This window comes from Marmota marmota, unplaced genomic scaffold (assembly GCF_001458135.2).
Source record: "Marmota marmota marmota unplaced genomic scaffold, marMar, whole genome shotgun sequence".
Taxonomy (NCBI): Eukaryota; Metazoa; Chordata; class Mammalia; order Rodentia; family Sciuridae; genus Marmota; species Marmota marmota.
In genome coordinates, this window is record NW_025999842.1 from 47,987,675 (window position 1) to 48,003,024 (window position 15,350).

At 35.1% G+C, this 15,350-nt stretch overlaps 1 protein-coding gene and 1 non-coding gene across 32 annotated transcripts in view; one reads left to right on the forward strand and one right to left on the reverse strand.

Annotated features, from left to right (window-relative positions):
- Positions 1-15,350, reverse strand: part of Epb41l2 (erythrocyte membrane protein band 4.1 like 2) — a 193,626-nt gene that overhangs the window by 107,485 nt on the left and 70,791 nt on the right. For 8 of the 31 annotated variants that reach the window (XM_048798312.1, XM_048798317.1, XM_048798315.1 and 5 more), the window contains exons 1-2: positions 13,348-13,483; positions 277-761 (exon numbers count right to left, since the gene is read on the reverse strand). In XM_048798312.1, the coding sequence (XP_048654269.1) occupies positions 277-747 (471 nt within the window). In that variant the 5' untranslated portion in view covers positions 748-761; positions 13,348-13,483. Of the gene's footprint in view, positions 1-276; positions 762-13,347; positions 13,505-15,350 lie in introns of those variants that run through there. The other 23 variants (XM_048798333.1, XM_048798323.1, XM_048798318.1 and 20 more) reach the window with 6 other exon arrangements.
- LOC125616040 lies at positions 5,552-5,654 on the forward strand. The gene has a single exon (XR_007346653.1). It is a non-coding gene; the product is annotated as a U6 spliceosomal RNA (small nuclear RNA).

Sequence of the window (15,350 nt, forward strand, 5' to 3'; positions counted from 1 at the left end):
CATTTTGATTTGCCTAGCCAGACGCGACGGCATTTGGTTTTGTTTTTTTTTTTTTTTTTTTTTTTTTTTTTTTGTTTTTTTTTTTGTTTTATTATTTTGGAATTTGTTTCAAAAAGGAATGGCAGAAGTCTAAGGGAGACCAATCCGATACCTGTATCCCCAAACACATTAAGCCAAACCAATATCACAATGTAAGAAAACTGGAAATGATCCCAAACAGACCCTTTTCCTTAAGTGCTTAGGTTCTCATTCCCAATCACTTGCTCTCAAAGATACCTGGGTCTCAGCTTTGCTCACTGAAGGTTTTCCTTCCTTGACTTCCACCTTAACCTCCTGGTGTTTACTCTGAGCAGTTTCTTCAGCATCCCCATTGGCCTGTCTCTCTTCTTCTGGAAGGGAAACCTCTTTATCTAAAATCTGTTCTTCCACAACAGCTTCAGTTGGCTCTTTTTTATCTCCTCCATCTTTGGCCACTACCAAATTATAAGACTTCTGTTTCTTGAGCCATGGGGGTATAAATCGGGAAATACCCCTGCTCTTAGATGTATCCTTCTCTCTCTTCTGGTGGCGTGGACTGCTTTGGCTTTCAGCAGGTGGTGGTGGCTGGGAACCTTTTTCCTCCTCTGGTTCAGATGACTGATGCTGCCGATTTTCTGCTACTTGTTTAGCTTTCTCCTTGGTCACATCTGCTCCCAACTGGTCAGACTCCTTCTTCACTTCAGATGCAGAGCCAACTTCAGTAGTCATGGTCACGGCTTATACTGTAACAAAACAAAAGTCAAAAAATATTTTATAAAGTCTCCCAATTTTAGCCTGGTGGCAAGGGGAAGGGAAGGTTAAAGCAGGGTGGGAAGAGAAATGACAGAAATGAAATGGAGAAAGCACAAGAAAGAAGGTTCATAAGCACAAGAGAAAATGGAGACTGCTTTCTTACTTTTAGAATTCTCTTAAAGAATCATAGAACCAAAACTAGCATCACAATATAAGTTCTATATGGCTAGAACTTAAAAAAAAACAAGACTTAAGAAAGACTGATCACCAGGCACGGTGGCTCATACTCAGCTACTCTGAAAACAGGAGGATCACAAGTTTGAGGCCAGTCTGTGCAACCTGAGACTGTCTCAAGATAAAAATTAAAATTAAAAAAAAAAGAAAAAGAAAATATGACTGGGGATGTGTAGCTAATGTAAAGTGTCCCTGGTTCAAGCCCTATAATGGGAAAACAAAAGGAAAGGGATTACTTTTATTTTGTTTCACTTACTTATAAACAATGAGCACAATAAATCCAATTTTTTAAGAAAAAACTACTTCTGTGTATTTGGTAGCCTTTATACTGTAACATGAAAATGTTGTCAACAATGCTAAAAAGTATTGAGACACATTTCACTGCCTTTTCACATATTAAAACCAAAATCTACAAAAAATGCTAGGTATTACAAGAACAAATTTTAAATGCTGGAGGCTTGATAGTGAGAAAATTAAAGTTGAAACAAAAATGTACTGTTTTGTGGTTTGATATTAAATCTTGTAATTCACCCATCACTATTTCAGTACAAAAGCTAATCTGGGAAAGGTACTGAAACCATAATCAAAACTCCAACTTTATTCAATCCAACCTCAAACACATTTTTCTTTGTGTATTTGATTGTAAGAAAAATATCGAAAGGCCCTAATCCAAATGAAATAAAGATAATATGGGGGTCAAAAATCTAATGATTGATCCTATCGCATCTAATGAAAAGAAAATTTTAATTAAATCTAAAAATAACTGCATGTCTAAATTTTACAAAAACAAATGGGGACTTTTCAAATGCAGCAGCAGCACCAGCAAAAAGAAGAATAGGCAGGGCCCATGGGAGAGTGGACTACACTTCTCCCCTCTCTTGCTAATGATTCAAGTATTCAAAGTTGGGGCACCCTGGCCAATAGATAATGTCATTACCATCTTCCTAAGTGGTACAAATTTAAAAGGCAAAACAAAAAACAACAAAACTAAAGCACACTTGTTTTAAAGCAAATTTGAGATATAATGCAATGCATATACCATAAAATTCATGCTTTTTAAAGTACACAATTAGTACTGCTATCAATTACAGAACATTTTCATCATTCCAGAAACAAGTCCTGGACCCTTTAGTAGTCACTCTCCACTCCTCTCTTCCCCTGTCCCCTAACAACCAACAATCTATTTTCATGTTTCATGGACTTGCCTATTATGGATGCTGCAAATATCATAAATCATACAAGACATGCCATCTTTGCTTGGCATGTTTTCACAGTTCATCAACAATGTGGCATGTATCACTGCCAATTTTGTTTCCTGAAATACTACTCACATCTTCTGAAAATCATATATCTAACAGATAATAATATTTTGCTATCCAGAATATATATAAGAAGAAATTTTTGTAACTCAAGAATAAAAAGACATAAAACCAATTTTTAAAATGGGCAAAGGTTTTAAAAAAGACATTTCTCTAAAAAAAAAATATACAAAAGACCACTAAGCACATGAAATGATGTTCAACATGGTTAGTTATCAGTTATAAAGCAAAACTATTATGAAACACTCCTCAAATCCACTAGGACCATTATAATCAAAAAGACATAGTACAAAGTAATGATGAGGATATGGAAAATCTGGAATTCACAGCATTACTAATAAGAATGTAAAATGGTACAACTACTTGAGGAAACAGCTTTCAAAAATTTAAATACAGATTTACCATATCACCCAGCAAATTCTATTGCTAGTTATATACCTAAAAGAAAACATCTGTTTGTATATGAAAGTTCAGAACAGCCTTACTCACCAGTGCCTATCAACTGACGAATAGATAAAATGTGGCATGTCTATAAAATAGAATGTTATCCAGTTAAAAAAAAAAAAATGAAACACGGTACATGCTACAGCATGAACAAACTTTGAGGTTTGGAGGTTCTAGAAGTTATTTTAAAGGCAATAAGACATCACAGCAAGCTCTTTATAATCAGAAGAGTAATTGTAATCAGATTCTTATTTCATTTTTTTTACATTAATTTGAAATAAATGTGGTTAATTTGTCTTTTGAAAGCACCAATATATGACACTCTTTGGAAACATATATTTGATGTGTCTTCAAATTTGTCACTTTATGTATTATGTTCTTTTCTTTACTCTCCTTTTTATAGAATTTCTTTTTCCAAATTACTGATTAGTGAATTTTAGACACTTCAGTTTAACAGTGCAGTCTGTAGATTTTCTTTTTAACCTCAGCTAAAATACATCCCACTTTTTATAGGCTTATTGTTATGTAAATGACTTCTAAAAATCTGCATATATAACACCCTAACCTGACCTTACTCTGGACTATTGATATCTGAGTGGAGAGAGAGTCTCCCCTTGCTAAGTTGCTGAGGCTGGCCTCCAACTTGGCGATCCTCCTACCTCAGCCTCCCGAGTCCCTGGGATGACAGGTGTGCCCGCTGTGCCTGGCCCCTCAGGTCTCTTACAGAAAGATGCCTTCCCTCGGGGTCAGAAGGATTCTTATTTCAAATTGTCCAACATGGTTATAAAGTAAAGACTGAAACAGAAAAACATCTGGGAGAGTACTACAATAATTCAGACATGGTTTTGTACTATGGAAGAAGTGGGGTAAAGCAAAAGAAGTAAATCTCATGGTAAAAATGTAGTAGACTGGAAATGATTTGGGGGTCTAAATAAATATACAAAGTTAAGGATCAAAGGAAGGTTGTCCCAGGTCATGGGCCAATGGGGGAATAGTAGAACCATCCACGGAAATACTGCACACCTGAAAAGTGAATCTTGTCAAGACTTTTAACTTTTTTTTTTTTTAAGGTGGGGGTGCTAACTAGAGATTGAACCCAGAGGTGCTCTACCCCAGCCTTTTTTATTTTGAGACAGGGTCTTGCTAATTTGCTAAGGCTGGCCTCAAACTTATGATCGATCTCTTGACTCAGCCTCCAAGTTGCTAGTAGTATATAGCACTACACCTGGCTCAATTTTGAATCCACTGCAATTGAGAAGTTTGTGGAGATATCTAGACACTAGACACAACAGGTTTTGAAGGAGGCTGGATATGCACTAGAGATGCTACTCAGAAGTTATGGTCATATGGGTACATGGTTGCAAACATGGATGATACTGACTTTACCTAGAAAAACAATGTCACTTGATCTTAAGAGGATCATAACAAGAACACTTATCATAACCCACAGATGATGAAATGGCATGAAGGCCAAATATATATATATATATATATATATACTGAGGCAGGAAGATCGGAAACATAATGTCCTTGAGGGTACTGTTATAAAAGAGGGAACAGTTAAGTATCATACCCACATGCCCAATGTTACTTCTCATTCTTAGGCATTGAAAATGCAAAAGCATGTCTTCTAACCAAAGACACTTAAACTGGCTCCATACTGCACAGAAAACCTTTTTCCCTTTTTAAAATGTCATTTTCCATGCACATTTAAGAGAAAAATATTATTTACATTAGTCATGAAATAACCAAAGTTGACTTCTAGCATATACTCTCTAATTAAATTCTGAGAATTGAATAAAAACCCTGGTAAAATTGGAAAAAAAAAAAAATGTCCCAACCCTTGTCTAAGCTAACCAAGATAAACTGACAGCTCTTTAATTACTCTGGTTGTAAGAAAGTATCTGGGGACTAATCAAAAACAGCTGAATTTCAGCCAAAAATTTTAAAGGCAATAAAATATAAAACCAAAGTTTCCACTATAAGGTTCAAAGTATTAATAGGTGTTTATATTTCAATCACAGGAGGTACCACTCATATCTTAATGTGTCAGGAACCATGCTGCTACTCAAAACATCTTACAAAGTAGATATTAACTTAATTTTGTAAATAATAACCAAAATATAAGTGATTTGTCCAAGACCACTAAATGAATAACTGCACAGCTGTACACATTGTCTCACTAATACCTCATAATGCAATCCCAATCCCATTACACATGAATGATCTAATTAATCAGAGCCCCTGCTCTAGTCCTCAGCAAAGATCCATGCCAGTTTGTTAAAATGACTACAGAAGAACATAAATGTATTCTGTGATTTACTATAAGTAGCTCTTCCCCCCATAAGAAATTTACAAACCAATATCACATTTGAAAGTTATATTGAAAAATATTTGAAAGTTAGCCATGTGATCATAACCAAACTATGAACAGAAATTGAAGACAGAGTGCCAATACAGAGAGAAAGAACACAGATAAACTATACCCGTTGTGCCTCCTAGAGTTGTCCTCATCAGTACCACTGTACTCGCAATTTTAAGTTTCAAGAACCTCAGAGTTGAACAGTGTTACCCATCCAAATGGAAGTAACAAGACAGTAAACAACAGAAATGGCTAATTGGTTTGAGAATACTCAATAATAAGGGTAGATAAAAGTATAAGTAAATAAGCATATTCCTATAGTAGTTTCAAGAGCTCAATAGAGCTCAAAACAGAAGATTGCCTTTTTGTTGATAAAATGATTGACCAATTTGCCACAATTAATAAAACATGATAATACTGTGCTCCCTTCAGCAGCACATACTAAAATTGGAATGATATGGAGAACATTAGCATGGCCTATGTGCAAGGATCATAGGCAAATTTGTGAAGTGATCCAAGTGGAAAAGAAAACACAATGGTAACTGATTGATTTAAAAAAAAAAGTTCTAATGATTATTGAATGAATATTATTAAATTATCTAGTCTAATATTCTCAATATAATTTTATCAGACTCAGACACTGAAATATCCTAAGATAACAAAGTTAGATAAGCAAAGACAAAATGAGCAACTCACTGCACTAATCTTTAATTACAATTACCCAAAATCCATCATCAATATAGTTATATAACATACCAAGTAAAGACCTTCCTACTTATCACCAACCAAAAAGAATAATGCTGTGAACAGTCAGCCCATTAGACAAGTATGTGGCTTTGTCACAATTACCATGTTGACATGCTCCATCTGGGTTGATAAAAAATGTTGTTATTCTGACAGCTCCATGAGAAAAAGTATGCATCATTTAACATGCATCCAAGCAGAAAACCATCATCAGTAGAGGATTGGTACTGCTCTAGGTAAAAGAACCTATATTATATAAAATCACCCTTTACTTTCTTGGTAAGGACCTGTATTATATCAAATCATCCTTTACTTTCTTACGTTTAAAGGAGATAAATTCCAAGGTGCTGTGTCAATCATTAGCCTAAACTACCTTCCATAAAACATAACACTGCTTAAACCACTCATCCTTAATCAGAATACTAGAGCAAACAAAGTTAAATAAACAGACAACTCTACACACTCACAAAGAACTTCAAAAGTAAGAGGTTCTTCAGTCCACATGTGTCCTTAAGACCTTGAGAGAACCTGGGCTACTCTGCAAGCCCTTATGTGAACTGGAAGGGCTTGCAGAGTAGGAATGGTGGGCTGCCACTTGAGTTGCTCTAGCTTCTGCTGATCACAAGCTATGAGGCCTTTGTTATCTTCCAAGAGAACTCAACTTACTATTTAAGGACCCAAGACTTTTAAAATGTAGAAATGTATACTTTTCCATTTTATAACTAGTAAATACAGAGAATAAAGGAAGACCTTTGTTCCAACTTAAAGAAGCAAAAATGGTGCAAACAGCAAATAACCATTGATTTAAATAATATTGGTAACATGCAGACATTTTAAATTCAAAAACTGACAAAACCAGTTTTCCATCTGCTATTGTTATGCTGGTTAGAAGATGTGTAGGAGCATCATTGTTAATGATACCCACAATCACTTGCTTAATCACCTCAAAGGGTCTAATAGCCAAAGAGAAGATTCTTTTATTACCCCACTATCTTCTATTAAAGCATCAAATGTGAGGGAAAAAAAAATACAGCAACCCAAATACAGGAATATATCCAACATTTAAAGGAGGGGGAGGAAAAGTAGAAAATGGAGAACAGAGGAAAAGAATTTTAAAAATATCTGGAAGTAACACCAAAACAGGTAGAATAGACTGAAAGGGCTGTAAGATAATTCAGTGGTACCGAGTGCATGCTAAGCATGCGTGAAGCCCTGATTCAATCCCCAGTACCTAAAAAGGGGGTGGGGGGGTAGACTGTAAGTCCTTTCCATTATATTTTTCTTAAGTATTAGAAGGTCTAGAAAATGCTATCCTCTCTATTCAATTAAGTATTAACACATTCTAAAGAAACTATTTGCCTATTTATATTATCTATATGGTGAAAATATACAAGTGCTATTTTTTAAATAATACAAGTCTGCCTACCCTAGTTATAACATACTAAATAATACTTGTTTATTTTTTAAGAGAGAGAAAGGTCCTATAAGAAAGACTATTTCTGGGAGCTGGGGCTGGGGCTCAGCAGTAGAGCACTTGCCTGGCATGTGTGAGGCACTGGGTTCAATTCTCATCACTGCATATAAAGAAATAAAATAAAGGTCTATCAACAACTAAAAAATAAATATTTTTTTAAAGACTATCTCTTTAAAGACATAAACTAACATCTGGTTCAAACTAAGCCCCCAGAATCAAAAGATCTTGAACTTCAACCATTTGCTAGTTCAAGTCTAGCGGGATCAGGTTTCGTTCAGAGCATGTACTTATTTCCACTGCCTTTTATCCTTTTAAACAGAACCCAAATTTTTGTTCAGCTTTACTGCCTCTTCTACATGTGAACAGCAGAGGCTGGCTCTAGGATGGGCCACAAAGGTAAGTTCTGTTGGTCCAGACAACTGTGCAATCTCCCTTTCCTTGCAAATATGCAGAAAGTCTGTTGGTGGATTTCTGGGAAGAAACTTCTCCCTCTAAAAAGAGCCCCTTTGCTGCCTCTGAGCACTGTATACAAAACTCTTGGAAAAGCTGCTGCTGTCTTGAATTTATGGAGGAAGAAAACCTGGGGACAAAATGACGTACAATAGAGAACACTGGCAAGAGTCACAGAAGCCATCCTCTGAGCATGCCACATGTAGTTTGGTCCTATTTCAGAGCTTCTGTGATGTAAAATAAAATACACCTATAGTTGAAAAGGCTGAGCCAAAGGTTTCTGTTACTTGCGGCCAAAAGCATCTTAATAGTTTCACACAGGCTGAAGAAAGCATTAGAAAATAAGCCTGAAGAGATTGGAAGTATATACAGATAGAGCTCAGGTAATCACTACTCCCCAAGAGTTTTATAACCTGCATACCTAAAAGCCATGGTTGTTGAAAATTTTGTTTTTTCCAAATGCTCATTATTTTCCAAAATTTTTTTTATTGGTGCACTATACATAACAGTAGGATTCATTATATCATATTCACACACACACACACACACACACACACACACACACACACACAAACATAATTTGATCAATCTCATTCCCCAGTACCTTCCTTTCCCCTCCCCAGATCTGCTTGCTCTACTCTAGTGATCTCCCTTCTATTATTGTCATTTAAATTAGTGCATTATAATTATACACACACACATACATACACACACAATTCATATACAGACATAGCATAACTTGGTAATTTCTTCTGCAGTTCTGCTCCATGTCCTCCCTTTTCCCCTCCCTCTCGATCCCCTTCCCCTACTCTATTGGTCTTTACGTTTTTGTGCAGATGCTCAATTTTTTAAAACCAACTACCCAAGATAAGATTAGTGAGATGAACCATTAATTAATTCTTTAAGACTCTAAATAAGAATGAAACAAACACAAAATCAAGTATAAAACTCCCTTTCTTCATATATTGAATAGAAGTATATGAAAATTAGGTTATAATTTTCAATAATGCCCAATTCCAATAATAATCAAGATAAATGCCGACAATCTTACCTGTTGAAAAAAAAAAAAAATCCTGCAGGTCTCATGAAAGATTATGTCGAGAGAGATCTGTGCCAGACAAAGCCCTGTCCACAAGCAACTGGAGCCATCCCAGAAATATTTCCTTTCCTGAAGTGAGACCTCATAACCAAAGGCTGTGCATAAATCATTAAGAATCCCAATCAGAGACCATTATTCTCATAATTATAATGCACATAATCCTTATAATACTGGATTGATGGGCAATCCAGCAGTCTAAACCAAGAGGCATTGGAAACTTCTTGAACCCTGCTGGCTCTGCATCAGATGAACTGCATTTGCACAAATTCCCTATCTCAGATAGAATTCCAATATTGTGTAAGGGCCAGAGCTAGACTTACCTCCTCCCTGTGAGAAGTTATCCTAACATTTGTATAAAATAGCCTGGTGATATGGAGATGAAATGAAATCAACAGAATGGGATTAGAACTCCTGCTCGGCCTCTTATTAGCTATGTAATCATGTTATTGAGTGTTGCTGAGTTTTAGTTTCCCCATAAACAATACAGGGATATAATATGTACTCATTGAATGGCTCTAAGGACTAACTTAGAAGCTATACATAAAGTGGGTGGCACATAATAAAGTGATAATGAATGGTGGCCCACTGTCATCAAAAAGAAATTCTGTGAAAAGGGGGACTATATCCATTTCTTCACTAATAGTAATACAAAAAATAATAATAACATCAGCCATTCATTGAGCATTGCTCAAGAAACTCTGCATGAAGCAATTCCTTTAATCTTTATAATCCTTTAAGGTAAAAATTAAAATTATTTCCAGGTTACAGATGAAGAAGGTCAAAGGACAAACAACTTACCCAAAGCCATACAATCAATAAATGGAAGAGCCAGGATTCAAATCCAGGCTGTCTAGCTCCAAAGACCTTATGTAGTACTGTCACCAATCCAAAAATGACTTCACTACTGTTTAACCAGCACCTAGCATGATTTGGGATAGTTAGTCGTTTATTTAAAAAGTGAAATCAGTAAGTTACTATAACAATTTAGGGCTTTATAATCATTAATAACATATCCTGAGTTATCCCCAACCCCCATAAATTTCACTGACCATCAGGATGTGGGTAGGGTCAGTATCTTATTTCCTCCTTTCTCGAAAATATTTGAACACATTCATAGCATATGTAACAGACATAAATAATACAGATGAAAGAATTACTGTTCTCAATATAGTGAGGAACACAGATAGCAAGGTTAGCATCAATATGTAATCAAACAACTTGTCACTGACATAAATTTTAGTAATTTGGATTCATAAATTACTATCAGTTTCAAAAACAGCCAGTTTTCCAAAAATTACCACTACCAACTTTTCAAGAAACCACATGGTCCCTTCATTGAACATGTTGATTAAATGCTTTTTATTTTTAATTTTTTTGTAATACATGTTTTTATTACTTTATTATTATTGTTGTTCTTTTAACCATGTGAATGGCTCTCGAATCTTTTTTATTTTAAATTTATTTATTTATTTTGTTATACATGACAGCAGAATGCTGTTCAATTCATATTATACAAGGAGAGTACAATTTTTCATGTCTCTGGTTGTACACAAAGTAGTTACACCATTCGTGTCTTCATAACACGTACTTAGGGTAATGATGCTCACCTCATTCCATCATCTTTTCTACCCCCATGCCCCCTCCCTTCCCCTCTCTCCCCTAGCAACATGCTTTTTGAAGAGCACCAATTCTCATTCTCAACTGTATTCAGTACAGACATATTTGCTCTCTAATCGAAATCAAAAAACTTGAATAAAATGCCAAATAAAATGATCCTAGTTATAAATTGACTCAACATCAAAAATCCAAAACAAATGTATAAGCTTGTCACATACAAATACCCCCCAATCCCTTTCAGCAGCTTCCTAGGGAAAAGCAGGAATAAATTGGCCTAACAAGCACAAACATGTCATCATGTTTCCTGTCCACACCTCTTCCCTGTCCCACATCTGCTACTACATTCCCATGAAGAGGGTAAAATTTTTGTGAGATGAATAACCTCATGTTCCTCATGCAATGTCATGCATGCAGTGGCTTCTCAATAAATACCTTTTGTGATGTTCCTAATACTCGGGGAGCCTTTATTTGGACCACCATCATATGATGCTCCAAAGAAAAGAAAAATACACTAATGAGCAATTTCTTCCAATGACAGCATAACCAGGCTCAAACAAACAGTACAGTGCCAACACAGAATATCTCCCTTAAGCATAACAGACACTAGGGAGTTTAGGTTTTCTGAGCTCATCCCATCTACACTATACATAAGATCCCCACCCAGACCCATCATAAAACTCAAAATCGGTTAGTAAAAAGTGGTAATCTTTACAACCATCCTACTACCATCTCTGTGTAAATAAACTCTAAATTCTGCAGCTACCAAATAACAGTAGTTGTTCAGGAGGCTCTTCCCAAATAAGCTAACGATAAATCCACCAAGGTTAACTGCACAGGATAAATGCAGAGGCTGCAGACACTGCATTTTAATAGGTCATAAGACAAAGCTTGTCAAAGTCAATCAACCCCCACATGATGACAAGTCCACCAAGCTGGAGCCTACCCTGATCTCATCTTTCTAATCCTCTTCTCTATAAGCTTTGGAATGCTGCATTGGACAGAAATAAATACCTAAACCTTGTCAAAAAAACATAATTCAGTTATAAAATTTTGATCATCAGCTCTTCTTCCATTTTAAATATTGATAGCACTACTGAAGAGTTACGTCAATGTAGAGTATTTACTCTAAAAAATAAAACTATACATTGAATGATCTTTCTAGTTGAGGTGAATGCCAAACATTGACTCTAGTCCACTAGTAAGTCCATAATTAGAAGGATGTTAGAATTATGTACGGTCCAATCCTGCCATGACTGGAACAACTTTCTCCAGAAGGGAAAAACTGTAACTAAAATGGAATTAGACATGCCATTTGGAATGCCACAAAACTTTTTTTTTTTTTTTTTTTTTTTTTTTTGCAAGTATTTCTACTCTGAGCACAACGGTTTACTTAGTGAAGCCTCAAATAACTATTGTTAGGTGGAAGGAGCTACAAGATACCCTTAAGGTAAAATTCTTGAGATAAATGCATCCTGGGGTAAAATTCTTGAAGTTTAATATTTGCACAAGTGATTTGGCAGAGGATGCCGCTGGAAAATAATGCCAGGCATTCAATCTTCAGAGTGTATCAAAAATTCGACTAAAACTATGTCAAAATTTTAAAATTTACCTTTCTAACTTAACTTGCTTTGTGATCCTGCTTGATGTTAAATTCTATGTCATCAATATATCATCCATACAGAACACTACAAAAATGATGGGGGCAGGGGATACCAAACAGATCATCAGCATCATCTCAACATTTTTTCATTCCCAACACCCACGTTGCCAATTATTTGATTGGGATAACAAATGGAAAACTTCCTCAAGTACACACATGTGTGCTCCACCCCCACCAAATATACCACAATTACTTCAGGGGCATTCTCTTTCGTGGCAACAATAAAAAGGAATTAAAGAGATCACTTGGTAAAATGGTACTGGTTTTCATTTTGTTAGGAAGTAGCAGTACCAAAACAAGGGGTTTTAGGGGGAAGATTTTTTTGTTGTTGTTATTCTTTTGTTTTTAGGAAAGATTGTTAGGAAGATTATACAAAGAAAAAAAGCATGAGGAAGATCTTTTTTTTTTTTCTAAGTCTGGATGTCAGATTCTGGGCAACATGGTGAGTTTTTCACATTTCTTCAATGTGACGACAGATTAAATATTCAGTAATAAAAGATGCTGATACCTATCTTATTCAAACAATATTACTTAGAGTAAGACAACATCAAAAAGGCATACAGTTCATGGTAACTATTAATGCAACTATATTCAGATGCTAAAAATTGTGAATTTAAATCTCAGGTATAGTTCACCTTCTTTTAATCACATCAATTAGAGTCAGAATAAATTCATTAAATTCATTTGTCCTTTAATATATTAAAATAACTGCATACTATTAACTTTAAGCAGGTTTCATGGCATTTTAGATAACTTTCATAGTTCTTCACATCACAACACTGAAATAATTATGAAACAGCAAGACACACAACTAACTTCACTACTCTCACATTTCAAATCTCTGAAGAAAGAATATTATGTGAAAGAAAACTTGCCAAAATTCAACACAACTAAAAAATGCAAACAAGTGGTCTAAAAGTAAACTCTGGCCCCTAAAAACTATTTTCCCCCATAGCCCTTGATTCAAATGGAACATATTCTCTTACCAAACATTGGTCGTACCCTGATTCCATCTACTCTGTACATTAATTATTTTCCAAATTTTCAGTCCCCTGGATATTCTATCATACTCTCAATAGCAAACTTCCTTCCCAAGCAGAAACAAGAATGTACCACAAAACCCAACTGCTATCACAGAATCTGTTCCAAAAATCTCCCGCTTGAAATACATACGCAACTTTTAAGCACATCAAGCCCCCGTGGTCTGCCGTTCCCTGTCATTGGAAGACTGTGGAAAGCTGATGGAAATTCAGTGTCCAAAAGCTTAATGAGCAAAACTGGCCCCACCCAAGCCAGACCCTGCTGGAGAAAGGCATGCTCAGTAGAAAAGCTCAGCTTGGTTCCAAGTCCTTTCATTCCTCAGCTACAAAATTCACATGGGTCAAAGAAAAAAATCAGCTTCCTGGCTGCCTGTTATAGCCACTAAATGAAGAGTCCTTCTACTAAAAAAGCTGATTTTAATGACAAAACTATAATTCTGTAATTAGAATTTTTATAATTCTATTGTTACCAAGAATTTTCTTATCAGTTTTTGTGTTAATGATTTTTGCTTTGCTTTGGGTCTCTGCCCCTCAACTTTTTTTATGTTTATCATTTTAATCCACAATACAGACACCAAAAGCATATATATTCATCATATAGTCAAATCACCTTTATTTATAAACTTCTACAAATTGTAATACATTTTCAGATACAGAAAAACCATGCAAATACAGAACCCAGTTTTCAACACATAGAGATGATATGTTTATTTTGACTTATCTAAGAGTTTTCTATTCATTCACGGCATATAGAAAAATAGATGCCATTTTAACCTAGATTGGATACTATGATAAAGGTATAAAGCTGATATATCCCTGTTTTACACTGTCAATTCTAAATTGAGAAGTGACAAAAAGTAAGATAATCCTATATCCATCACATGATTACAAATATACATGGAAGCAAAGTAAATGTAAGTTATTAAAGGAAATGATGTCAATTCTAAAATCTAGATCAATGTGATCTGAAATAACTAATTTTCCTTAACTCTATAGTACCAACCTATTACATTTCCACAATTTAAATTCTGGAATTTTTTTTCCCAGTGTATATATTTATTTTAATGATTCAGAACTGAGACTACAGATTCATATGTGCATTCTCACCCTCCTACTAGAAATCCTCACCTATCAAGCAGTCCCTAAAACAAGGAGTAGTTTTATATGTTCATACTGACTTATTAAAAAATCTTTTTAAAGACTTTGCTCTAACAAATAAAGCACTTTACATATTTAAATAGGATAAGTTTTACTGTATGAAAAAATCTAAATGAAATTAAGTTTCAGTAGCAGTTCCAAGAAGATTAATCTGTCAAAATGAGCAAATACAAAACTTTTAAACACTCCTATATAATGGAAGTAAACTTCACTACCCACCACAAAGTTTTAATTGATTCACATAATGGCAATTTAATGAATTTTTTAGTGGAGCCAATTTTATACAATTCAAAGCATCATCCTTTCTTCAGATTAAGTTCTTCGCAATTTTTTTAATAAATGTTGGTAGTACAATTGCAAATTTGTTACAGTAGACTTCCTGAAAATATTGCCTCCAAACAGTTTTTGAAATTGCTCTGGAATCCAGAAGTCTGAGAGCTATCGATCTAGAGTACTGGTAGACCTCCAACTCCATCCCAGGCGCCTCTGATTACCGTGGATATCTTCTGGTTACCTGAATATCATCTCTGATCACCCTTTCTTATCTTCTGGGGCTCCTGCCTCTTCTTTTACTCTCCTATCCTTATGGATTGAAGGTGTCCCTCCTAAAATTCACATGTTGAACCTAACTCCAAATATGATACTATGTGGATACTGTGGCTTTGGAAGATAGTTTCGATGAGGTTTTGTGAGTGGGACCCTAATGACAAAGAAGGGACTCCACAGAAGTATATAAATTATATATATTGTCATTTAAATTGCGTTTAGGAAAGAAGTCTATATGAAAATCATATACATCAATAAAGGAAAATTTTTACTCCACCCTTACAATCAGTTCCCTTGAGTATTTAAAAATTAGCATTCTGTGGCAACAATCAAGAACACAAGTAACAATAAATGTTGGTGAGGATGTGGGGGGAGAGGTTGACTCATACATTGCTGGTGAAACTGCAAAAAAAAAAAAAAAAAAAAAAAAAA